Here is a 26,271-nt window from a genome sequence, read left to right as displayed (position 1 = left end):
TTATTTTTTTCCTTGGTCACTGACATCGTATTTGAATAACTATATTACATCGCATTAACACATTCATAGCAATCATTACAGAATGGTGATCATTATTACTTTTAAAATGGCATCTAAATTAAAATGCGGTTGATTTGATGTTGTAACTCTTTGACGACCCGTAGTTGGTAAAAAACAACTTCCGGCTGCTGTTGTTGTCATGGCGGCGATTCAAACTCTTAACCCTGGGCTAAAACTAAAAAAGTTAACCATGTCCCGGACTTTAATTAACATTCAGTTAGCGACATAGCTAATTCATCACTTTCTATACACACTGTAAACAGGTTCGTTGTAAACGATGGTCTGGTGGCTGATGTCGGGATTAACTTAATCTTGTTCAATTCAAAAGCGTAGTTAGCTTGCTAATGCTAACGCCTACTTCAAGCATTAACTGTATATATTACTTGTTTTTTGTTTTGATTGTGCCAAGTGGTTGTTTTGGCTGCAATGACTGCACCGTTCTCGCACAGTGGTGCTACAATTTCCGTAGGACAGCAAAGTCAAGGGAAAGACTGGGTTGTTTTAGGTTCAACCCGAGACGTCCACAGCCACAGCGGTTTAACCGACCAAACCAAGGTAACGTTAACCAACTATATATATAAAGCCTGTTAATATTAAACGAAGTTATACCTTTATTCTAGTTAGCTCATGCTACCTGATAGCTAAGTGCTCGCATGTAAGCTCCGTTACCAGTTTATTTGGTTCAACTTGCTAAATCCAGTTCAGTCTGATACATCAGCCCTGCAATGAGTCTTATCCGGATGGATGGATGGATTTTATTTGACCATTCATGATATAAAAATATGAAACAGCAACCTGTGCCATACGTTATATAAATACATAAAAACAATCAGGGATGACACAATAAAGCCCTAAGGCTTATCCACTGTGGTCCCTATAGGACAGGAGACATGTAACATACATACATACATAAATACATACATCAATCATTCATAAGACACATAAAAACATAACTTACGGTTTCAAATATACATGACAAATACAAATTGCCAACAGTCTAAGACTGGTGTCTAAACCATTTTTTAAATTTTTCTTTAAAACTGCTTATGCTTCTGACTGATTTGAGTGGGTTAGGTTACGCTTATGAAGGTTTTGTTATTTTTGTTGTAGACGTTATATAGCGGTTATAGTTATTTCTAATATTTTGTTTACCTATAATCAATGAGGATAGACTACACATTAGAAACACCTCTCTGTAAAGCACAATGCAGTTAAACAGAACTGAATAGTACAGACCCCAAAATGATCATAAAATTGAGCCAACACCTTCTAAAATCAGTTTAAAGGATATATTGTATGGCTTTAGATTGCATTGGATTTAGCTAATTGCACCAATCAAATTGGCGGCTGGCTTGAAATATAGTGTGAAGACAGAATTGCTTAGTAGCATGAAAGGCATGATTGAGTGTGTTTGTGCAGCCTGTCCTCCTTTGTCCTCAGTTTTCTGTAATATCTATCGAGCACCTGGAAGCTGCTCATAATTGTGTCATTTTATTATTATTTTATTATTATGTTGTATTGTGTTATGTACACATGTATACTATTGTATGTCTGTATCCATCTCAGTTGCTCTAGTTGAGATTCCTTCTATTTTTTTCTCTGTTAAAGTATTTTTGGGGGAGTTTATCCTGATTGAAAGTCAGGGTCAAAAGACCGAGGGAGTCATATTATGTACAGATTGTAAATCCTCTTGAGGCAAGTTTGTCATATTGTGCTATAAAAACAAGCTTGACTTGACTTGACTTGACACAATGGCAGTTTATAATCACAGACAACACCGGTGAGAGTTATCATTATTTTACACACCACAGCTATTGTTCAATGAAGCCATCCCGGCAAGTACGAGCAACCGAGCAACCCATGTACGCCCGCCAGCCCCCATCGTGATAGAGAGACTGCTGCCGCTGTCAGTGGAGCGTGAGAAAGTGGAAAGTGCCAGAAGCTCCATCAGCTTCACTACTCTCTCAGAGGAGAGACTGCAGGCTGCGATTCAGCTGGCAAAGCGAGATCTAAGACGAAGGCGCCTTGAGTCACTGACAAAATCCCCTGCTAAACCCTCTCAGGAGGCCTCCCTCCTTGAAACAAGTGATGTAGAGCTGCTCCAGGTAACTGATGTAAAATAACAGTGCAGACTTTATAATTAATAGTTTAATGATTGATGTCATATTCAAGAAATAATTGCTGCTTTGTTCAGTCAATGACAACAGGGAGTATTTTCCCTCTCTACAGGAGCTTGCAGCGACTCAGAATAAGGCCAAGTTAAAGACCTCCAGTCCAAAAGATAAAGTAATTCGACCTGATGCCAAATCGTCGGTACACACACCCCGGAAGCATCACATTTCCCCCATGCCTCGGATTGGCAAGTCACCCCCAACAAGAGACCATGGCCTGAGGCAATTGGAAGGAGGCAAGCAGGCTCCCTTAAGCCGGGAGATCTGCAAGCTGCAGAATGAGCTGGAAGTGTATATTCAGAGAGTCGAAGAGCTCGGCAACAGAGGTAACCCACAAAAACAGCTTGTTACATTCGGCTTGTGTCTTACTGTTAATTATATGATCACAATTTTGACACCAACCACAAGCCTCACATTTTTCATATGGTCATTGGATGCATAATGATGAACAACATGAATTTATGAACAGGGGAGAAAATGGAGGATCCACTGGAGCCCGAAGAGCAAAACAAGTTAGAGATACGCAGGCAGAAGCAGGCAGCCCGCTCAGCACGTGTCATCTATGTTCTCCAACAGCAGGTATTTAAATCTCTACCAATAACCCTTCATTGACTTTATAATTTGCTTTATATCTTTAAACACTGTTCTACTAAATTGTCATTTGTTAGGTAAAGGAGATACAAGAAGATATAGAGAAACTACGAAGCCAGAAAATGTGGGATGCCAAAAAGGTATGTCTTCAGCATTGTCACAGATTTACCACTCTGTGGAGCTGATATCATTCATTTACTTGTTGATGATGATAAAGCATCGAACACACTCAGTAAAATTAATTTTTGGGGCTTTTTGCTCCACCAAAAACATTCTTTACATTGCAATAATATATCGATACACACCAATGAGGGGCAGAAACCCTGCTTGTATTTGTTTTATTCATTTCTATGAAAACTTTTAACCAAAGACAAAAATCTTTTTTAATACCATAATGTTCAAATAACAATTTCATGTACCAGTATTATACCACATTCAATAATTGAATGTACAATTTTTGAATGTGGTATAATTGAACAGTGAACTGATTCCTTTCTGTGCTTCTTTCAGTCCATGGCAATAAACAGGCTTGCTGCTGCCCACCGCGGAACACTCAGGGCCTTACAGGTTGTTATCCATCAGCTTTCAGATCTGTCTCATGGAAAGATACCCCCTTATTACAGAGAGCTGGGCCAGCTGATCCGCCAGCTCTCCTTGTGCTCAGCCAAGGTTGAAGTAGAGCAGGGGTCAGCTGTGCCTGAGGCGGCTCTCAACATCCTGCAGAAACTAGAGGTGAGGAGCATTCAGTACAAATCAGAAAGCATTAGAACAATAATGTTTTTCATTGTTGTGACTCCATTCTAGCGCAGTACATGTTAAATGTAACAGCTGCTGTAAACAGGACTCCCTTTTTGTGTGTTGCCCTTCCAATTTGAGGACAATATAGATTATAAGCAAAACAATTATCCTTAATATACAGACAGACATAAACAGGGTTTTGTTGAATTATTTACGGATAATATCAGTCACCTGACCTCGGTCCAACTGACAATATGTTTTATTTACTCACGTTACTGGTCTGTCACTTCACTATGGCAAACAAGAGTCATCTTAAGGCATTTAGTCTGACCTATTAACAGACAGCACCCTATGTTGGAAAGGAGCTAAATAGCCATACCGATTTATTGTAGTCATTCCCTCATGATTTATTATCATAATTGCGTTTTATTGATCCCAAGGTTGTTGTTTTTTTCCTTTGACGCCACTCTCACTTCCCCACTTTATATGCAAATAAACACGGTGTTGGCACACAGGCCTGTCTCATGAAAACTGTGTCCGATGAATGGCGTCACAGACTAATGGCTGTCGTTGACCAACTTTTAAAACCTAAGAGAATTTTAATCAAGTCAAAGTTGAGATTTCCAATTACCTTCTTTTGCAAGATTGTGTGTCAGCAGGTTCAACAGGATCATTTAAATGTTAATGTAAACCTCTTCCAATTAAAGCCGACAGTCAGCACTTAACTGGTAATAGTGTGTAATATTTTATCCTTTTACTTTATTACTGCATTGTGCACAGCTCTTGTTTTATACCATATTTATCCGGAATGATTGTCTTTGTTAGGTTTTTAATTTTTTTGATAGAAAATTATGTAGTTATATGTATGTAGAGTTATTAATTGGTATTTTATGTTATGTGTAGGTATGCAGTTTATTGTTGTTGTTGTTGTTGTTGTTTTTTTTAGAAGAATCCAAGATTTAAATGTTTTTTTTTAACTCTGTTCTTCTTAGACTTTGGATTCAGCCCTCAGTAAACAAGAGCTGCTTGAAAAGATGCAGGCCCAAGCATGTCTGCCACAGAGAAAGTCTCCTCATCGCAGCATGTCGCCTCCTCGAGCACCCAAGGGTCCAGGCACCTCGACTGTTCAAGTTCCTCGCAAAACAGCAAATCCCAAAAGAGGTGGCCGTGGTGAGTTTTTAATATGCCTGGATTTAGTTTGCATGCTTAAAACCTTTACTTTTTTTTATTAAGCCATTTGTGCGTGAAAATTATGAGTAATATTTCTTCCCTGTTTCTAATTTTCTACCCTGAACAACAGTATTATTAAATATAATTTCAAACCGTGTGAGTCTAATATAAATGCAGTATTTTCCCCAATAATTTCTTGCTTAAGGCAGTGCCCTATCTGCTACCCAGTCCTCTGAAAACTGCAGAGAAAAGAAAACTGTGTGTGTGCCTTTTGATGAAGTGCAAGCCATTTAGTCTCCTGAGTATCTGGAAGTCACCTAAGGGCTTTTGTGCCATTGTGTTTGGGCCTCCCACTGTGCTTAAATGGCTGCAGCAGGCTGAAAATTGATAAGGAGCCATGAAGAAGTGATAGGGAAAACAGGAACTGAAGTGCAGACCTCTGGCCGTCAGTCCCCCGCTGCTTAGTCCTATGAGCAGTTAACTCCTGCTGGCTCCTATTGGGCTGAGGGATCCTGTGAAAAAAATGACACAAACACACACAATGAGCTTAGGGATCAAACTGGTTGTCAAGAGAGTTGGCTAATTGTCTAATTAGAGGTGTTGTGTTGCGTCATTCCTTAGCCCCCCAGGTTCCAAACTGCTTTACTCAAGTTTAATAGTGATTGGGAGCCATAGCAATTTTTAATTTACATTAACATGGGATTCAATAAGTTAAAGGAATAGTTCAGATTTTTTGAGGTGGAGTTGTATGATGTTCTTAGCAGACAGGAGTACTGACAGTCCACAGCAGTACTTTGCAAAGCTTATGTGTCAGTACTCCTTTCTGCTTCTCCAAACTGTGAGTGTGCTGACTGCCATATACTGTATAGGTGCATCTCAATAAATTAGAATATCATGGAAAAGTCCATTTTCAGTAGTTCAAGTCAAATACCCCCAACCTAGTATTGAGTGCATATAGATGGACATACTTCTCAGAGGCTAACATTACCATATTAAACATACTTTTTAAAATTGGTCTTTTGTAATCTAAATTTTTTTTGAGACACTGAATTTTAGGTTTTCATTACATGTAAGCCATAATCATTATAATTAGAAGAAATTAAATAAATTAAGACATGAAATGTTTCATTCTTTGTGTAATGGATCTATATAATGTGTTATTTCCACTTTTTGAATTGAATTACTGACATAAATACACCTTTCTATGATATTCTAATCAATTGAGATGCACCTGTAGATAATATTCTGAATATGGATATGTACCTCATACTTATTGGAGACAGGTTGATGGTGGACTTGGGTCTCAAGAGATTGCACTAAGGTTACCCCAGCTCTTATTTCGTCTTTGAAGCCAAAGCCAAAAGTCACCCTTCTCTGCTGCTTCAGAGAGATCTTTTAATGCTTTCTTGATACGAGGCCTATGTCGCTCAGGAAGCGCCTGGTTGAGAGGCTGACAAAGCCTACCTCTATTGAGTAGGTTGTAATACTCCAGCCTTTTCTTGGCATTCAGCCATTTGGCATACCGCATGTAAAAATTATTTTTATTTGTGTCATCAGGTAGGAGAATGGCCACACAGAACCCCAAAACTACTTCTCACCAGCCCCTGAACAGAAGGGAGGTGCTCAGGGCAGGGCTGCAGAGCCTTGCACAGCAGGAGCTCAGAGAGCTGCAGCGACGACCTCAGTCAAACACCACCTGCAGAAAAGGACGGGCTCTGCACTCTAAAAGAAGCAAGGCAGACATAATAATGAAGGTAAAGCTTCTACAAAGCTGAATACTGAATAAATATGTTGTAACACATCATATTATAATAGGAGCAGTGTGATTTGAGTTTTATGAAAATCTACCGTGAAATGGGTTGAAATGTGTGCCTGAATTCGCTTCAAAGAGTTTACAAAGTGCGTGGATCACATAAACAGTCTAAACATATATATTTTTTGTCATAGCGTGATCAGATACAAGAAGCAGGTTTCCAGCAGCCTACAGTCTCCTCTCAGCTCAGAGTGAACCAGCTCCCTCAAAAAGAGCAGTCTGTGCCCTGGATACCTACATCCCCTCACTCTCCTCCACAGCGGTGAGCCTTTTATCTCTCTGAACAGCTGATGACACATTCAGGTTTTTTTTTATCAGAACCTATTACTCTTCACCAATGTTTTTGCTCTCGGTGCATACTGGATGATTGAAGTCATTACATAACTAAGGTTCTACTCTTATCTCTGTTATGTGCTGTAATGTCTGATACTCTAATGTCAAGGTAACCGTTTTCATACAGCATGAATCACCTGTTCATTAATGCAATGTGAATTAAAGTGCTCTTGACACGTAAACATTTTAAAATAGAACAATAACGTGTTGATTTTCAGCCAGAAGGTGGACGTGAGTAGGCTTAATCAGGGAAAATGGTATAATAAGCAGCTGGGCTAATAGCTTTTATTCACTGTATGATTTTAGGCGTTGCCAATGTGATATCCGCATAATATTAATGCAATATATCATTTTAAAATTACAGCACAAAAAAACCCATCATCCATGGCATGCTTTTATTTCATATATCATTCATCCTAAGATCAAGGATAAAAAGCAGCAAAAGTAAAGCTAAAAAAAGTTCCCACTATGTCTCTTCTCCCAGGAATAATAACTGCCATATTTTTAAAAATGTAACAATGGTAAGACACTGCAGTTTCTTTATGTAAAATGTCTCATTTTCTTTACCTTTCCATGTCTCTTCATTGCCATATTCCTCCCACTCACTTCACTTCCCACACTGTCCTAATACAGTGTTTATCTGTCTGTGCCTTTGTTTGTTATTCTTTCATCCCTCTGCTATTATCTCCGCAGATCCCCTCAAAGGAGAAGACCAGAGCCTCGATGTCTCTTCTCTCCTGTGAAGCCGTCGTCCAGCCCTCCGAAGCAGACAGCGTCCGGTTGTTTGGGAGCAGAAGCGGCCTTGAGCTCGGAAAAGAAGAAACAAGCTCAGAATGAAGCTTTAAGGTGAATCTCCTGCAGATTTTAGTTTAGTTATTTTTGTTAGTTATACAGTACATAGGCATACATACTTCAGATTGTCAGTCCTAGCAAGAGGAAAAAGCAAAATGAATGGAATCTTAATGAGTCCTTCCTCTGTTTTCAGTGAGTTATTTCTCAACTCTGTGTCAGACCCCACTTTCTGGGAGCCACAGGCAATACTCTGATTCTAATTCAAAGTTAATTCTTTCCAATAAATTAATCTAGGTTCCTGTTAGATTGAGGCCATTTCTCTTTGTGAGTGATTAATAGTTGGCGTGTTTTCAGCGCTCATAAGCACCTCATTGATTGAGTGTTCCACATATGTCTCTGTTAAATCAAATCTTAATTACTACAATTGTGCTTTCCAATTAATCAGGAGGCTAGCAGCCTGATTTTAGAGATGAGGATTATAAGGTATTTATGCGAGATGCTTAATTGGGCTTCCATTTTGTTTCATTTGATGATTACTGGCTTGGTACAGGAACGCCTGGGTGGATAAGATGACGATGCAGAGACTGAAAGAGCTCAACCAGCTAAGTAAAGAAGAGGCTGAACGCATTCAGATTTTAAGGTACAGAAATAATGTAATTACAGATTTAGCAGATTTAAAGCATTTTAGGGGATTTAAATTGAGGCTCATGATGTTTTATCAGTTAAAACAGATATCAGATATTAATCCAGTCAAATAACTAATACTTTTATTGATCTTGTCCTTCCTCAAATGCTACTTTAATGACCATATGATAAGAAATGCCAAACTACATTGAACAATTGAAACAGTTGACTTTGAAATAAAAGGATTCCCATAATGTATGCCTAATAAGACAAATTAGATTTAACTTAAGGGCTTGCTGTGGGTCCCAATTGTCACATAAAAAAAATAACTTTAGTTTTCTTTCAAGAAAACACTAAAGGTCTCTTTAATAGGTACAGCATCCTAGTAAAATTTGCAGATTGGGGGTAGAACTTTCTTCAAGGTGCCCATTCACCGTAGAGTATAAATTACATACTGTATTAAATTCGATTTCATTATATATATAGCCTAAAAACAAATTTGACTCGAAGGGCTTTTATTTTAGTCTGTGCAGCATACAACACCCTCTGTGCTTAGACCCTCACATTGGACAGGAAAAAAAACCTTTAATGTTGGAAAAAAAAAGAAGAAACCTCAGGCAGATCAATAGATGGATCTCCTCCCAGTACGGACAGACGTGCAATAAATGTCTTAGTTGATGTCTTGGTGGTGAATAGAAAATAATCAAAATAACAGCGGTGGTATCCATAATAGTAGCACAATAATAGGACATGCTTAGATGTCTTCCATGTCCTGGAGAGAAATTAGTCTTTTAGGTTATTTAAAAAGAAGTTTCCCAACAGTAATGCCACTTTCCAAAACACATAAATCTTTCTTCCAAGCCAGTGTAGTAATCCACACAGCAATCTGCCATACAGCTCAATGCCACACAAATGAATGAACAGGCATAACCACACAGGCATAATTACCTACAAACAATAGAACAGAAAATAATACAGGTTGAGACTGCAGCAACATCCCATCAGTACCAGAGAGGGCATATGTTCCTACACATTTCCTAATTAGTCATTGGACTGTTTAATTCTGCAAGGCCAGCAACAAAACACAGTGAGTGGTTTGTAGTCAACATTTGGTCCATAAAAGATTTAATTACATTAAAAGTAAAATGTGCAGGTTTGTCCTTCACGCTTCTGCTTCTGCTGTCTCACACAAAAAGACACAAGCAATAGGCATGATCATTTTTAGCTGCGATAAGCAGTCTGTAGCTTTTGGCGGTTGCAGTTTTCCCCCTAAAAGCTGATGCATAAACGTGTGGATGCAAACATGTATTGGGTCAGTATCAATATCGGCATAAATATTGCAAATTTTTGCTTATTTATCCATCCAAAGAACATTCTCACAAAGTGTACATACTAACAATAGTTAACATGTCTGCATCCCATTTTAGTTCCAGGGCTCTACCTTTTTTGTGCAGTGGCTCATTGATAATATGTTATAAGTTAAATTTGATTAAAAAATAAATGTCTGCCATTAAAAAAGTCTGTTGGGTCTACACTGATGATGGCCCCTTCACCTGCCATGACTACAATCATACCATGAAATCAAAACAACAAACTATAGACTAAATACAATATATTATTATTAATATATTAATAAAGAGACAACTCTCTAATAACATGATACACAATTTCTGTAATGTGTTCTGGCTTCTAAAATTTACAGTATCGCAAAACATTTAACATGGGACTGAGCTTTTTTTAAGAGCTAAAAAAAATATTAAACTTCACGGCAAAGAGCTGAAATCAGAGATGGTCATATCTCATTGTACATAAGTTGGTTGTTCCGTTTGCTCCCCCTGTTAACGAGCAACGGGTATTACACAAAACCTGTCACTTGTTAACAGGTAATGCACAATAGACCCATTCAAAATCACAGATTATTTCTTGTATGTACTGCTCAAGTCCAATTCATCAAATAAATCTCCTTTGAGCTATTATGCCCTGAACTGCTCTCAGCTGGCGTCCTTGTAAGTAGTATGTCAGGCTTTGCAAATAAATTTGTTAGCTTCCACAGCGAACGAAACCATGATGAATTTACTGCAGTGTTCACAAGATTTGCCTCTGTGCAGAGTCGTGATAGTTTCATAACTTTGACCTTGTTTAATCGCAGTAAGTGTGAATATTTTGGCAAACACAAGGCCTGGTAAATACTGCTATTTTGTTCAGAATCCCATCAGGCTTGAAAACCATTTTTCCATGTGTTTAGATTAATATAACTTTGTCCATGACAGCTTGCAGTGTGGGTGTTTTTGTGTACAGGTCAAAAGTTGTCTCGCCAACTCAGTGGGCTGAGAGAGCTGAGCAGGAGGCCAGAGAGAGAATTCAGCCCCTTCTGGATGAAGCACAGGTAGGAAGATTGATCCGTTTTTGGGTAGTGTCAACCTCTACCTCCCTAGTGAAAGAGAAATAATCAATACTTGTCATTTGTAATAAAAAATATAGTATGTTTAATTGACCAAAAGTGAAATAAAATGTGACTTTTTAAATGCCTGTGTTGTTTTTATGGACTCAGAGGTAGTAAATGGGGGGGAGTAAATGATGCTTACTTTGAATTGTTGGGACTGAGTTTATTTGTGTGTGTTTATCTCAGCAGATTGGTGAGTCCAGGAACAGGATCAGCCCCTCGCTGAGGAATCGGCTGTCTGAGCAGGCTGCAGAGAGGGTGAGAAGGCTGCTGTTGCCAATAACTCACAGGGGAGAGAGGAATTGGCCTTACTGTTGAATAAAGTTAGAATTGTGTACCATGGCCACCACAGCAAGAGCTTAACTAATACAATATTCTGCTTAATTTCTTTCTTCATTTGTCTATGTTGCCCTCCACAGGCAGCAGAGAGTGCTGAGCAGCTGAGTGAGGCGCTGCTGGAAGATCTGTTGGAGGACACTGCGCGGGTGGCGTGGGTGGCTGAGACAGACAGACAGTTGGAGGGCATGGCCCAGTGTAGGCTGCAGGCCCCCACCCTGGAGAGTATGCTGCTTCGTATGGAGGAGATACAGGTGAGAGCTGCCCTACAGAAAGGCCCACCAACAGAAGGTCAGCGTAGAAAGGTCACCAGCAAGCGGGCTGTTATTTATATAGAGCTCTTGTGACAGCTTAGGCCTGGTGTTGTTTATTGATGCAGTGTCTATTTGTTTATAAAATGCATTTATGTGTTTGTGTCTGAGCAGAAAGATCAGGAGGAAGTAAGGAGACGATTTGCTTCTATAACCTACTCAGATCCTCTTCACTGGGACAGACCTGGAGCAGCAGGTAGGAAAACGAAACACACTCCTGTTTGTCCTTATAACATGCATTTACAGAAATGATTTCCATGATGTCTCCTGTAGGTGGAGACAGTGCTACAACTGACAAGAGTGGGTTAATACTTGTCATTCTGACTCTACGCTCTGCTTGTTTTTTTATCTGTCTGTCCCCTGCTCCACCCCATCCCTCTCGGCACACATTTCCACTGCCCCTTCCTCCCTTTTCTCTTTGTCCTTCCCAGGACCCCAGTGCCATGCTCCGGGCTCCAGGCCAGCTTCTCCTCAGCCAATTAGACTCACAAGGCCAGTGCTGAGGCAGACCTCTGCGGCTGATATTGTCTTGGAGAAACCTGTGGAGACTGGGTGGGTTACTTGCCTTTACCTGTCTTTTACACTTGAATAACACATGATTTCTAACTTCTCATCTTTTGCTGATGGCTCTCCCTCCTTGCTGTATTATTCATCTTAAAGAAGCAGTAGGGACATTTTTTCAAATGCTCCCAGAATATTAACTGGAGCGCAGTATCAGGGTTTGACCTAAATAACTTCCTTCCATGTCTTTCGAGCTGAAATCAAAGGTCTAAGCCCCCATTTTAAGTAATCATGGGTGATGATTATGACATTTATGATATCTAAAACACTCTTTTTAAAATAATATACATAAGTGAATGTGTAAAAATATGTTTCGATTACTTGAGCTCTTTTCACACTGGACAAAAAAACCCCACTCACGTCTGGCTTTTGTCTTAAGTGGGAAAGGTTACATCAGCATGAATTCCCAGGACAAATGACTCTGCTGTTGTCATGGATATTTATTGGCCTCAGCTCTGATTGGCAGGGGCGAAAACATGGCACCCAGGTGGACATGCTAATTTTTGCCCCTTTGAGAGCAATTTGCGAAACATTAGAAACACTTACAGCCAATCAAAATCCATCCAAATTTACAGTGTGTCACATTCAAACTCTATATAATACGTAGTATTTAAGTAAGTGAGTTTACTCTCCTCGCCTCAGTGGTGCTGAAAGACAGACGGCAGCAGCTACTTTCAACACTACAACGCTACTTTTTTTTAACTGTTCTTGTTATTTATTTTCCTGTTAAATAGAATGATGATAGATAAAAGCTAAATCAAGTGCTTCGCATCTGCCGTTTCTGACTTCCTCTTTACAAGCTAATTGATGGTATTAAGGGAAGCTTTAATGCAGAAGAGGAGGCACATATGGGGCTCTGACTCAGTTAGAGCATGCAGCGCGGGCTTGGCACTACTGTTTACAGAATGTTATTGTTCATCTGTGTTGATGCTCGTAAAAGTTTTCATTATTGTTATCATCCTTGGCGTGGACCACTAACCCTAACCCTAACCACTTTCACTGGCCTCCATGCTGCTTTCTACTGGTTAGCAGCCCTGTTTTGCAACACATCCGTGACATTTAAGAGACACATTGGAAAAAGAACAAATGGGACCGGAGTTTATCACCTATTAATAGCGGGGTTTAACAAACCTGCATATATGCATTTATTGTGGTGTAAAAAGGAGTACTGGAAAGTCTAGGTCACTTTTTATGAGAAAAAACAAGTATTTTATTGCAGTCTAAGACTTCCTGTTGTTAAAAGCAGCATCATCCACATGAAGTTATGACTTAATAAGGCCTCTGGACTTGATGAAAGTGGTTAATGTTTGTAAGTGATGCACAGTTAGTGTTTTTTTTCCGCATGATGTGCAGTTGCCCTACAATCACTCTCCCACCGGGAGGCCTTACTCATCCTGCAAAAACTCACTTGGTGGCTACCGCACCCAGGGCAGAGTCTATTCCTGACTCAGGCAGCAGACTTCACAGAGGGACCCTCCACTGCCCAGGGCTTTGGCTGCAGCTGCTGTTCTGCTTAAATTAATGAGGAACTTGGAAGGAGGAGAAAAGAGAGTGGAGGGACGAGAAGTTGTTGACACAGACAGGCCAGCAGGATGCTGCTTCTAACAAATTCAAGCCACAACATTAGCAAATTAAAGTCGGTCAGACTCTGTGTGCCTCAGGTTCACTTCCCTCAGTGGAAACTTTACCCTAAGATCCACTGTGACTCATCTTAGACTCTGTCTGCGTAACACATCCATCAAGTAATAGCTCTATTTTTTTTGGCAAACACGGGTACTTGGAAGTCAACTATTCAGCGTCTAGTCATTTTGAGAAGGCGTTTTTTTTTTTCATCACTTATTCTTTCTTCAGAGGTATCCAGCTTTGCAGCTTCTTAACAGGGACAAAGTCATTTGAGAACTGCCAGCTCATTTGTTCTGAAGCTCCTGAATCCATGCAGCACAAAGAGAAAGACCTGTCTGTGTAGCTTTTATTCAAAGACCAAATAACAACACCTTTCAAAACCATTGGCAAGCTAGTTATTTTTCATGTTTTCTTTTTTTTAATTATTTTTTAATTCAGATTTTTTGACATCAATCAGTAGATAGACTTATTTGATGTCTAAATTAATTACAAATATCAAACACAAGATGTCATCAGTTAATTAACCAATCAATCAATCTTCTTTTATACAAGAAGTGGTTGATTTGTGTTCTCTATAAAGTTAATCTGTTGGTTGATGTTTTTTGATGGGAGCATGTTATATTGGTTTCTGTATTGATAAACACAGTCCGTTAATAATCTTTGATGGTGTCAGACGGATGCAGCAGCATGGAGAGCGGGTAGCTTTGCTGTCCGTTGACTCGCACATCAAGGCGTCACAGATTCTCTTTTCCATTAGAAGCTGCTCAACATTTCCAGTGCAATAATTAAACAGATAAGGAGGGATTGCTAAAATGTCCCACTCAGCACAACTCTATTTGTATTGATGACAGTTTTGTATATGAAATATTATGTGTCTCCATGATTGCTTGCCAAGTAGTAATTGCACTCTTTATCATTTGAAAAATAATTACCATCGATTCTAATACATTGTCCACATTAGTCACCCCTTCTCTGCTCTGAATGAAGAACCAATCAATTTAGTAGTTATTTGCCAGCTGTTTGGATAATTAAATATTTTTGTCTGGAAATAAAGTCTTGACTTAATTCAAGTTTTCATAGCCAAATTTCATAGCAAAGTGCCAATGGGAGTCTTTCTGTGCGAGCACAAATATATATTTGCGTATCAAAAAAAGCTCCCCAAGAAAGATGCTACCAATTAAGGTTGCACTTGTCGCAGTTAGTGAATGCTACAAGAAAAACCACTTTGTTTTTCTTTTTTCACTATGCCCTACAAAGCGGTGCAAGCAGAAACTTGTAAACAGACAACAGCTATTTTTTCATAGTGCTTAGTCCTTTTACAAGTCATGAATTTGGAAGTAGACAGTCATTTGGTGTGACATAGAAAGGGAACTTGTGTTTATTAGGCACATTGTTTATAGAGCTGTCTTTTGGAGCCACAAAGTTGCTTTGTAAACTGACCAGAGCTGTAAGGGAGATGAGCAGGTGAGCTGTGCTGCAGTGTTGCAGGCTCTTTAATTACCCAGGTGAGACATTTGACATCACAAAGCATAGGAGATGAAGTGAAGAAAAGTTTTGATTGCAAAACCCTGCAGTCTGTTGCATCAGCAAAAGCAAAACAAAACATGCATAATACAGTACATATGTATCAAAGGGGTAGTTTTTTTTTTAATTGGGGTTGTAAGATTTACATATCCATAATCCATATCCAGCCTTAACTAAATGTGTCTGCATGCTGGATTCAGGTGTCAATTTATCGCCATAATGTGCAGGTTTTCTCACAAGAACTAATATCATCTGAGTTTCACAGCAATCCTTTAGACAATTGTGAAATGACAATTGACATTTTTCATTTGCAGCCTGAGGAAATGAGCTGCATTAGTGCCCAAGAAAGCAAGCTTGATATAATGATAATTCCTCAGTTTGACGCCAGAGTCAACACACTGACCTCATTAAGGGAAGTAATTCTCCTGGTAATGAAAAATGTTATAGCGACAAACACTTAGGTCCCAGTAGGTGTTCCAAACTGCAGCCAACTTCAAGTCACTCTAGTTTTTGTATACCTGCCAGCAGTCAAGATAATTAATGTTTTTGTGCAGTAATCAGCATAAATATACTGGCCTTCTCAAGAGAAATAAACCAGAACAGAAGATAGAATGGAGAATTATTGATGATATTGATCAAATATGTTGCTTTTACAGCAACCGAGCAGCTTAAAGGAGCACATGCATCAGTTGTTATGGAGGAAAATAGCCTAAATATGCAGTTTGTTTTTGGATTGGTGTGGGATTGTGTTAATCCTGTCAGTGTTGACTCTTCTACTGTTCAGTGTAGCAGAATGGAAAGATTTAATTTTGGAGGTTTGGAGGGCTCATTGTGTGTGTTGCCTCAGCCCTGATTGGCTGTCTATAACCCACATTTGTCAGTCCAGAGGGACACATCAGTCGCTCCCGTCAGCTATAAAACAGAGTCATGCGTGCGAAATCATACCACAGACATGTAAACACACCAAGATAGGAAATTTGAGACAGCAGACATTTTTGAGGATTCTTTGATTGTATTGTTGATGACTATGGCGGATTGGAATTGGTTATAGCTTTCCAATTTTCTATTCAATATTAGCTGCTGTTTTAGAGGCACGGGGGACTAATGGGGATTGCAATTTTGAAAAGACTTTCAGACTCTCAGCTGATTTGTGAAAAGATTAAATAAAGCAGATTTTATTTCATTTTTTACACTCGCTCTATTCTTTCAGTCTCTGCTGGGGCTAGTTATGGTTGCTCATGAGTCATGACTGACACTATCAAGGCCCATCAAATGATAGTTTTCTTCTCTATTTTGGGGAAATAGTTATTTACATGACACCAATGTTTCAACGTTTACATCAACTATCACTAGACACTAACACTCCTCCTGAAAAGTATTTCCAAAACAGCATCTATTATTTTAACCTTGGCTGCCTTTGTGCTTGTGCTTGTGTGAGGGCTATCAAGCGTTTTTCCGACCACACAGACAATGGAGTGACAGATTTCATCTTTGGAAACATCAGCAAAGCAGCAGATAAGATTTATGTATCCATGGTGAGGAGCCCAGACATAGACCCCGAGGCCCCCCCCTCGCTAATGTTGACTGAGCAACTGCAGCTGCATCAGCAGGTCAAACAAATCAATGAAAAGATGAAAGCCCCACTCAGCAATATCCTAAACCTTTCATGTATTTTTTTTTTTTTTTTAATAATCTGCTCTCTCACTCAACCGCCCTTTTGTTTACGGCCACACTTACTCTCTCAGGCCAAATATTTCAAACAAGCCGAAAGCTGAGTTGCAAAGTAAATTGCTGCTTGGTAGATTTGCACCCAGCCGTGGCCTGACGTTCAGACGGCACTGCAGCCTGATTCAAATTCAACAGATTGTACTTCTGGAATATCAAAGATGTCTGAGTAGTGCTTCATTGAATAAGCAAGAAAATTGCAACACTCTATACATTTCCCGTCACTCTATTCATCCTCCACCTGTTTCTTTCCTTTTGTTCTCAAAAGCTCAACAGGGCTTCTGTGAATCTGGCTGGACTCAACCCGTACTTTGTCTGAGTCACAATTCTCTTTGTCCAGCTCTGCTTCAGCACAGCCTGTGTCCCTTTTGATATGTCGCAATTGGCGCCATCTTTTGCCAGGTCCTCGGGTTCCCGAGCGATACATGGCGGGAGCTTTTGTACAGAAAGTACAAGACAAACCTTAAAGTCACTTGAGGTGAACTTACTTATAGCGAATGCTGTTCATTTGTCTTGTGCAGGCAAGGTTGTTGTGGGGTAAGTGTGATAGGCAGAGGATGTTTTTTAGTGTCATCCGTCTCATTTGTGCTCCTCTCAATCACGGTCCCCACAAAAACACACACACACACAGATTTAATTAAATGTTCACTGCAGATGATGTGTACAGTAGTTTGTTCTCCTTTATCCCTCATTGATGGGCATCACCCATTAGTGAGGGATAAATGATGTCTAGGGTGTCACTATTTCAGTTCTTAATTGAACATCTATCTATTTCTGAAATCAAAAACAGGAACAGTTTTGTTGCTGTTTATGTTCTGTTTATGATTTACACCAACAGTCTTTTTTACAGGTAGTTATTCAAGGTTAACAAAGTATTTTAATTATTTTTTTAGCTTTATTGAGGTTTTTGAATTAAGCTTAGAATGTCCATCGTCATATTTTATGAAGTCATCAACCCCAACCCCTCCTTTTTTTTTACCTCAAAGAAATCCTCAATTTGAATAAATTGAGTGGTCTTTTTTGTCAACTTACTTTGATGAATATAACTTGTCTGTTGACTGCTGGACTGCTCTTTAATACAAGTGTGTGCATCTCTTTGTATGCGGATAGCAGGAGAGCAGACAGTTTATTGACAGTAATGAAAATAGACATGTAAAAAAAAGATGTTGATTTAATGCAAATGTCAATGTTACGAATGCAGCTTCAAATCATTTGATACAGCCCTATTAAGTCTTAGCCTTGGAGATGTTGCCACAGTGTCTGAATGGTGTTTGTTGACAGGAAGAGCAGGCTGGTTTGTGTTTGTTTTTGAATATGGCATATAAAGCGTGGGTGGTGTTCTGACTATAAATAGGCAGTGAATTTGCAGGGTGCTGTATTGTTGCTGCCTATCAGACAGTAAATCGACCCATTTCAGACTGGAAGCAGCGTTGACTGTGCTGACACTTTGATATTTATGGCCACCCCGCGGTTTGCAGCCCCCACAGTCAAAACAGAAACAAGTTCAGCTGAGGCCGGGGAGCACAATAGAGAGGCACTTTGCTCTGGGAACTGCTGCAACACTAAATATAGCACCGAGAGCCCCGTCGCCACAGCCAGGCTGATTTGTCCAAGCGGAGAGGATTATCAAGCCAGACCATGGCAATGCCCAGCTGAGCCCCGACTCACTCTGAGCAAGGGGCAGGCGAGAGGGCTGGTCTGCGCTCGGGAACCTCTCCTTAATTCATCATCCTCAGACTTATAACAGCAAGTGTTTCTGCTAAATCACAGCGCTGCACTCCATTCCGGCTCCTGCGGCAATAAATGCTTTCGCCTCTTCTCCACAGCCCTCAGAAACCCTTTACCCAGCTCATACTGTACTCATACTCATGAGGCGTCTTCCTCACCTCACTAGCTTTCTCTGTGTTTCCTCAGACACAGCATCCTCTCAGAGAACAGCCTGACAGAAGAGGCATCCCAAGATGAACAGCAGCCCAGACACAGCACCGTGTTCCCAGGCCCAGTGGAGAGAAAAAGGGGGGCTGTTATCTCCGTGCCTGGCAGCATGCTGAGAAACATCCGACAGTACCGGGAAGACTACGAGGCCTACCTGCGTGTTGTGGCTCATGAGGCTGTCGGCAGCTTCAACCCCTGGGCCATCGCAGACAGGTGAATACTAACAGTGACGGTTTCCTGACATCATAATTTCCCTCTGGGTGACAGAATCTGTGGGTAAACTTTGCTAATAATGAGTTTAGAAATCTTTTTGTGTCTTTGAAGCTTTACAGTAATATTTCTACAGCATATTAGCCATATCACAGGCTCACTTAGAGCTACATAGAGACAGGATTTGTCCTTCCTGCTCCCTGTTTTGTCTCTGGACGTGTTGTTTGACAGACACACAATGTGCTGTCTGAAGTGTTGCTCTGAGAGGATCTTGCAGTTTATGGTTTGCATATTGTGTCTCTGGTGTTCACCGTTGTTCTCTCCCACTCACAAATTTGCATACTTAACAGAATTCTTAAGTCGCTGCAATGCAGAGTGCAGAAGACTCCCTCTCATCTTTGTGAACATGCTGAGCCCATGTGTCTGATGTATCAGTTCTAAACCTCCAAGAGTTCCATTTTTAAGTCGGCCTGTTTTTCTCCCTGCGTCACAGATATGTGTGGGATTGCAAACAGCTCAATAAGTTGTCTTTTGCTTGAACTCAGAGACGAAAAACTGCCCAGTCCCACCCGTGGGATCTGACTTCTTGCTCCTCTGGCTCATTATAAGTCCCACATCAATGAACCAAAGTTTTCAAGAGATGTGTCTGTACTTTTTTGAATTTGGAGAAAAATAAGGATATTGTGTGAGAAAAAGGCACCCAATTACATCTGTGTATTGGAGAGAACACATACATATAGACATCTACACCGCCTGCTATTCTGACACAGTGCAGAAACCTGTCTGTGTGATGAGATGGTAATGAGCCGCCTCATGGAGCCAAACCCCTATGGAGGATCTCATTCATTCTGTCTGCTAACAGATTGATTGCAAAATAGCAAAACTTTCACACAGCCAAAACACAAAAAATACACATACTTCAAGCCAGCCTAAGGCTTTGTTTGTACTTCTTTAGTACTGATGGGCAGAAGTATATGGAAATGAGAAGGATTATAATTCAGTTGATGGTGACCTACATAGAGCCCTTTTTGTCTTTTTTAAGTGGGGGGGTCATGGGTCTTTAACCCTCTGAATCCCAACCTGTTTCAGGGTGTTTTTTGCTCTTTTATACATTTTACTCTCTGTTGCCGTGTATTTCACTGCAATATATAAGTCCTGCAGCTCTATAAGAGCATAGAACTTTATGATATGACCAGTCCATTTACCATGCTCAATAATTTCACTTAATTATGTCTCAAAAGCTGCTACAGCAGTTTTTTTTCATTCGTTACACAGATTTGGTGCTTAATTGTACAGTTTTTGACCACATTAAGTCAACAAGAACACCATAGAAAAAATCGATGCTGTGGTATCAAAAGCTTTTGGAATTTTTGGAGATTTCTGCGAGAGCTGCATTTTTTTCTTAGTGGATGGTGAGCATGTCTGTTCTGAAAACTGCTGAGAAACTCCCTTATTGTCAATATACTAGGAAAGCCACACATCCTCTGAATGCCCTAGGTCTGTAGTCTATGGTTGTAAAGTTTCATGAGATTGCGATTACCCTAGAGGTCACAACAGAAAGTTTATACAGTCGCATCAAGTTTAAAAAGATACTCTCACTACAGTGTAATGGTTGCAGTGGGGACCAACATCATCACACAAGAATACAGCCGAACTATATGAATCCATAAGAGTTTTTCCAGTCATTCCCAATTGATACAATTGATTCCAAGACTGTTTAGGGACACCAGTATGAAATATAATTACAAAACAATATTTTTTTAGAATAGGCAAAAATAACTTTATATTGCATGCCCTAAACTGTTTTAGATTACTTTAAAGTGGGCATGCCTGGAAGAGACCCCTTTGAAAATGGTCATGCTAGTTTCCACTTGGATGGATGGACCGATGGATGACTTATGTCTTATGTTTCATATCTTGAGACTGAGCCTGCTCCAGCCTCTGAAAGACAATAATGTTGCCAGTGATCCAGTGGGTCACAAAGGGTTAACATCAAGCTTGTGCTGTGGAGTTCATTGTGCATATTAACTCAGAGCTTTTTTTGTGTGGTGGGATTTCATCATGTCCGAAGCGTTAAACATGAAGAGTCAATAATTAGAGCTAGCATATTCCTGTTATTAATATTTCCTAATGGCTGTTCCCTATCCTTTCTTTCCTCCTCTGTTTCACCCTGCATCCAGTGTTGAGAACAAAGTATTCTTGTATTGACTCTTCAGATGTACAGATAGTTCAATAAAACATGGTTACTCTGATTGTTTGGTTGCACACATCTAATGATTTGACGTTTTTGGGGCTTTATAACAGAGATCCAAGAGCGTACACCACTTGCTCTTCTCCCCTGTGTTCCTGCTTCTGTCTCTGTATGTGTCTTGACCCAGATAATGATCAAAAAGCTGAAATTTAGCTTGGTGCTGCACCAGTCTTTTGAGTTATTTTCCTTCATTTCATGCCTTTCAAGGCAAGGGTTTTTTCATGTCCATGATGGTGAGTAGACACACTGGTTTGGAAAAACCTGCTTTGATCACACCTCCTGCATTTTGGAAGATAATGACTACGGCTGATGATTTTTATATTCTTCGAAATCTTCGCTGCTTTTTTTGAGTGAGTGTGTATATCGTATGGTGTCTCTTGATCTTTTATCTCAGCAACTTTTCAAAGATCTAGTCTCAAATCTATTGGCAAGAACAATAAAGAACTAGAATGGCACTCAGAAAGGCCAAGGCCAATTGCGCATTCACATGTTCCTCAGTTGGTCTCATTTCCCAAGTTGGTGTTGTGTTCATGGACTTTAAGTCATATTGTGGAAAACACATGGACGCTACAGAGAAGATGTGTTGTATTTTATTGCTCAGAGCGTTGAAACAACACTTGGCAGCTGTTTAAAGTATTGGTGAGGCAACAAAGGAAACAGATCAGAAGTACCATGAAACATGATCGAGAGCTAATTTTTGCAGCACAAATGCCCTGAATTATAATGTTAATGACAGTGAAACATAATTCATGTATTCACACTTTGATTGGGATCCGCTCAAAAATGTAATGGCTTATTGAATGGGTATACCAATCATATTATCTACATTATTTGTCATACATGATCATTTTGAACGTGATTGACTTTTCTATCAAATTAAAATCTAAAGTATTGTAAGGAAGAGACTGACTTTTAGGAGTTGTCTTTTTGCAACTTTTGTTTTAAGGAAAATGTTTTGCTTTATCTTGTGTCTTTGTGTCTTCTTGTCCTACAGTCTGGCAGAGGAGTTGCTGTCGGAGGCTCTGGCTGACGTGGCAGCAGAGTTTCAGGATGTTGTGGAGGAGTACGCCGAGGCCGTCTTTACCTCAGAGTTTCTTCAGCCGGTCCAGTCACCTCCTGCTTCATCTGCAGCTTTGGTCAGCTAATGGATGTTACAGCATCATGGATGTAGCTTATGTCTCTTAAATGACTATGAATAATATGTATTTATTTTTGTGCAAAATCTGCATAAAACCAGCACAAAGGATGTAATTATCAAATATCTAGGGGTGATTTTTGTCAACCAAGAACAATGATTATTCGTCATTTTTCTCTAGTTTTACAGGCAGATGTTTTATTGTGGAATGAAATTCTTTCTTGTTCTTATGTATATTGGTAATTTACAAAGATCTTTATTTAATTTGGTTTTGTTGATATTTTTTAATGAAGCTGCAGTAGATGAGATTGTTGCATTGCATAGGGAGCATTAACCGCATTGTCTTTATGGTCCATCTAGATCTGTGAATGAATTCCACTGGGAAAGTTAGTTTAGTTTAGATAAGCTTGGAGAGACCATTACGACATTACAGAGGATTATAAGATTACCGCCCTCCCGTTGCACTTGGTTTAAATCTCCCTGAGGATTACTCACACTTTCTATTTTCACGTTGGAATATGGAAATAAATTAATTGCATACAGTCAACACCAAAATGATGTAGGAAGCCAAGGGCATCATGTGTTTAATCTATGTAGCTTTGCTTTAATGTCTAAATAAAGGGTCTAGACAAGCAGATGTTATCCCAGTAAGTTATGGCCACTATGAGGAGAATAATGTGTGTGGATAAAGAGTCTGTTCTCTTTAGTTTTAAATTGCTTTAGCACTATTTTATAATGATTTTTAAAGTGCTTCCCTTTATTCTACTTTTTTCCCCACAGCGCAAAATAAAAAATGACCATTGGTTTTTTTAAACTGTTCCTCCTGACCAACTGCTTCCTGCATAATAACGGTGAAAAGTTTCAATTCTTAATGCAAAATAAACAGGACGGGTTTGGCAGACCAAGAAAATGTCTGAGTCCCTTGAGAGCAACATGAAAGCCATGCAGACAGAACAGAGGGGACACATCCAGATGTTGCGTTGGCCTGTGGGGACCAGCCTTTGACAGGGGACATACAGTGACTGAATGAATTAGTTCACATTGAATCAGCTGCCTCTATTTTCTCTCAGGCTGGCTTCTGCGTGGGCGTCTGAATACGTGCAGGCCCAAGCTCCGTTTCTTCATTTCAATTCAGGGCAAATAGAAATCAGTCAGCTCAAAGTGAGGGGAGTGTTGCTGTCTTCACACTGACGTACAGAACTGCGGTTGTTCTGACGTTAGCGATTGGAGACAATCAACATGAAAAGCTTCTGTTCATTTTCAGCTAGCTTCTAGTTATTTCTCATTGCTATGGTTCAGAAAATTCAAACATGACTGCCGAGGGACTTTGAAAAGATAATATATTTTAATTTCTGCCGCCTCAACAGGCACCACTTACCATTTGACTGTGAGAAAACCGGAGAATGAGCTTCCTACTTTAAAATATGTATTTCTGTATGTACCTTGAACATCTGTCACATAAGCACCAGCATTCACAAACAGATGCTACTGTGAATTGACTAGAATGAGCACTGGTTTGCACATTATTATAATTTCCAGTGGTCAGAGAGGTTTGACCTTGCCACCAGTCAGCACTGACTCATCGTCAGAGCTAATTTCAGAATAAGTGAGGACTCGGGTAGTGCAATATATTCATAATGCATTCGAGAGGGGGCTTTTTGTACAGGTGCTTCAAGGCTGCTTTGTGATATCTGGGCTGCTTATGTAACATCTTCAGCTTTTGCCCTGAACTTAAACCAGATGGATATTAAATCGTATTGCTTATTACTCATGTTTGCTCTTCTCCAAGGATATTCTGTTGGAGCTGAACTATGGAAGAGATCATTTCTACTGACATCACTGAGCGATATGTCATGCAAATACTGGCATTGTTTGCATTTTAAACCTTCAGAAAGTTCTTTTCAGTCAAATTATTTCTCAGGCTTCATTTGCTGTCTGAGATCTCATAAGATACCTCTGACTGCTAGGCAGCTCGAGACTTTTTGCATCATTAAATCAGTCACAGCTTTGCTTTTTGGGGATAATAAACAGTCTCCGAACCAGCAGATAGTTATGAAACAAGTAACAAAGCAGAATCCCTGCAAGTAAATTCACACTGATGGATTGTGAGACTGGAGACAATCTGATGTGAGTCTGAAGTACAGTGGATGGAGATATATAGAAAAACCTTTTTTTTTATTACAGTGTTAGATACAATAGAAAATAGACTCTGGCACAGTTCAGCAGGATGAGCAGCTTGACCTTTTCCATCACTGGTACATTACTCATTCACTTATTTAACTCCACTCTTCAACAATCATTGCAGGGAACAGTATGAGCCACTTACAGTTTACTCAACAAGCCTCAGTTGTTTATGTAATGGTTAGTGATTGAAGCATCATGAGAAGAAATGCACTTCTTGCTAATCAAATGTAAAAGAAATTGAGATGAAAAATGTTCTCTGATTTTATGTTTGATCAAAAAATGGAAGAAGTACTTGTATCCTTCAGTAGAAATAAAGTCGATTTTAATTAAAAGACACACACTTACACAAGCGTTCAAAAGTTTGGGGGTCACCCAGAAAATGTCTGTGTTGTTTTTCATGAAAACAAACTGTTTTAATCATGAAATGAGTTACAAAATGAATCGGAAAATATAGTAAAGACATTGACAAGCGTAGAAATAACATTTTAACCTGTACAAATCTCCAACTTTACATCTAGATACTCAACCAGCCTGAGGAAAAGAACAAAAATATGAATACCAAAAGTAAACTTACTTATTATGCAGAACAGCACATCTTTATTTATTTGCATATACTCTATGTATTGCTTAACATACTGCCGGTTAATCTGAATCTGCTATCTAACTAAAGCTGTCAAATAAAGTGGATCGATATGTAAAGTAGCAGAAAATACAGTTACTTTCCATCACTGAATAGAAATGCTAATATCATGTACAAGTTCCTCAAAAATATCCTCGAGCAAATGTACTTTTCACTGTTCTATTTGAAGATATTAACAAACATTTAAAATGTAATTATAAAGCTTTATGTTGAAGAATTTAAAGGATTATTTGTCACAGGTATTATGTGCAGTGAAATGCAATATGATCTGCTGAAGTCATGTTAAATAGTTGTGTGTGTGTGTGTGTGTGTGTGTATATATATATATATATATATATACACACACACACACACACACACACAATTTCTTAAATGTATTCTTAAACAGTAGAAGTAGGAATATGTAATGTGTTCCTGAGCAGTTCACTCACACTCACAGTTCAGTCCCTGAATGTGAAGTTACTATCTCACCTTGTGTAAGAGTCACAGTTAAACAGCGGCTGAAGAATATTTTGAAATAAATCATCATATTTTTAAAGTGCTGAGAATCATAGAGCTTCTTTCTTTTGATGACTAAACTAAGTTGTTGATCGTACTTTTTCTTGCACAAAGTCGCTGAACTGTTTTTTCAGACAGGAGAGAACAACAAATCTGCACCTGAGGAGCTAAGTTTAGGCTTGCTGACTGCCAAGTATTGTGTTTTTGTGGCTCTTTAATGGCTCCCAAAAAGCCTTATGTTGCTGAAACAGGTCTTGCCTTTATTTTCCAAAAGCAAAAGTCCCACAGCGCTTATCTATCACTACGGGCATCTTTCTGTGTGCCTGTACTTTTTGTCCAGTCTGCCTGGATGTTTGCACTCCATATATCATCAGGGTTGGTGGTGTAAATTTGGAAATTTGAGTTATGCCCTCAATGCCATGGAGAGAATCCCTCTCACAAAAGAAATTTACTTAATTTAATTAGACTTTAGTTTTTTCACTTGGATCCAGTCAGTGCAGCCATTTGGTGTAATCAGTGCTATCTGTCTTGCTGGTTTCCTGGCCCTGAGGCTTTTTCCTATTAGCTCAGTGTTCTGGGCCAGAGTTGTATTGTCATTGGCTT

General features: G+C 39.4%; 1 protein-coding gene across 2 annotated transcripts; it reads left to right on the top strand.

The window, feature by feature from the left end:
* The first annotated feature begins 29 nt into the window (after window positions 1-29).
* Window positions 30-25,459, top strand: kiaa0753 (KIAA0753 ortholog). Of its 2 annotated transcripts, XM_059331816.1 has the most exons (19): window positions 30-323; window positions 470-615; window positions 1,872-2,165; window positions 2,290-2,557; window positions 2,701-2,810; window positions 2,900-2,962; window positions 3,333-3,554; window positions 4,553-4,730; window positions 6,288-6,484; window positions 6,678-6,805; window positions 7,570-7,722; window positions 8,219-8,308; window positions 10,591-10,678; window positions 10,922-10,993; window positions 11,155-11,325; window positions 11,497-11,578; window positions 11,814-11,934; window positions 18,730-18,963; window positions 22,206-25,459. In XM_059331816.1, exons 2-19 carry the CDS (start codon window positions 487-489, stop codon window positions 22,354-22,356), a joined length of 2,751 nt encoding a protein of 916 aa, XP_059187799.1. In that variant the 5' UTR covers window positions 30-323; window positions 470-486; the 3' UTR covers window positions 22,357-25,459. The 2 variants fall into 2 exon arrangements, with proteins under 2 accessions (XP_059187799.1, XP_059187798.1); XM_059331815.1 differs by having other exon boundaries at window positions 30-615.
* The last annotated feature ends 812 nt before the right edge of the window (window positions 25,460-26,271 follow it).

This window comes from Centropristis striata, chromosome 4 (genome assembly GCF_030273125.1).
Source record: "Centropristis striata isolate RG_2023a ecotype Rhode Island chromosome 4, C.striata_1.0, whole genome shotgun sequence".
Classification (NCBI taxonomy): Eukaryota; Metazoa; Chordata; class Actinopteri; order Perciformes; family Serranidae; genus Centropristis; species Centropristis striata.
This window is presented reverse-complemented; position numbering and strand designations above follow the sequence as displayed.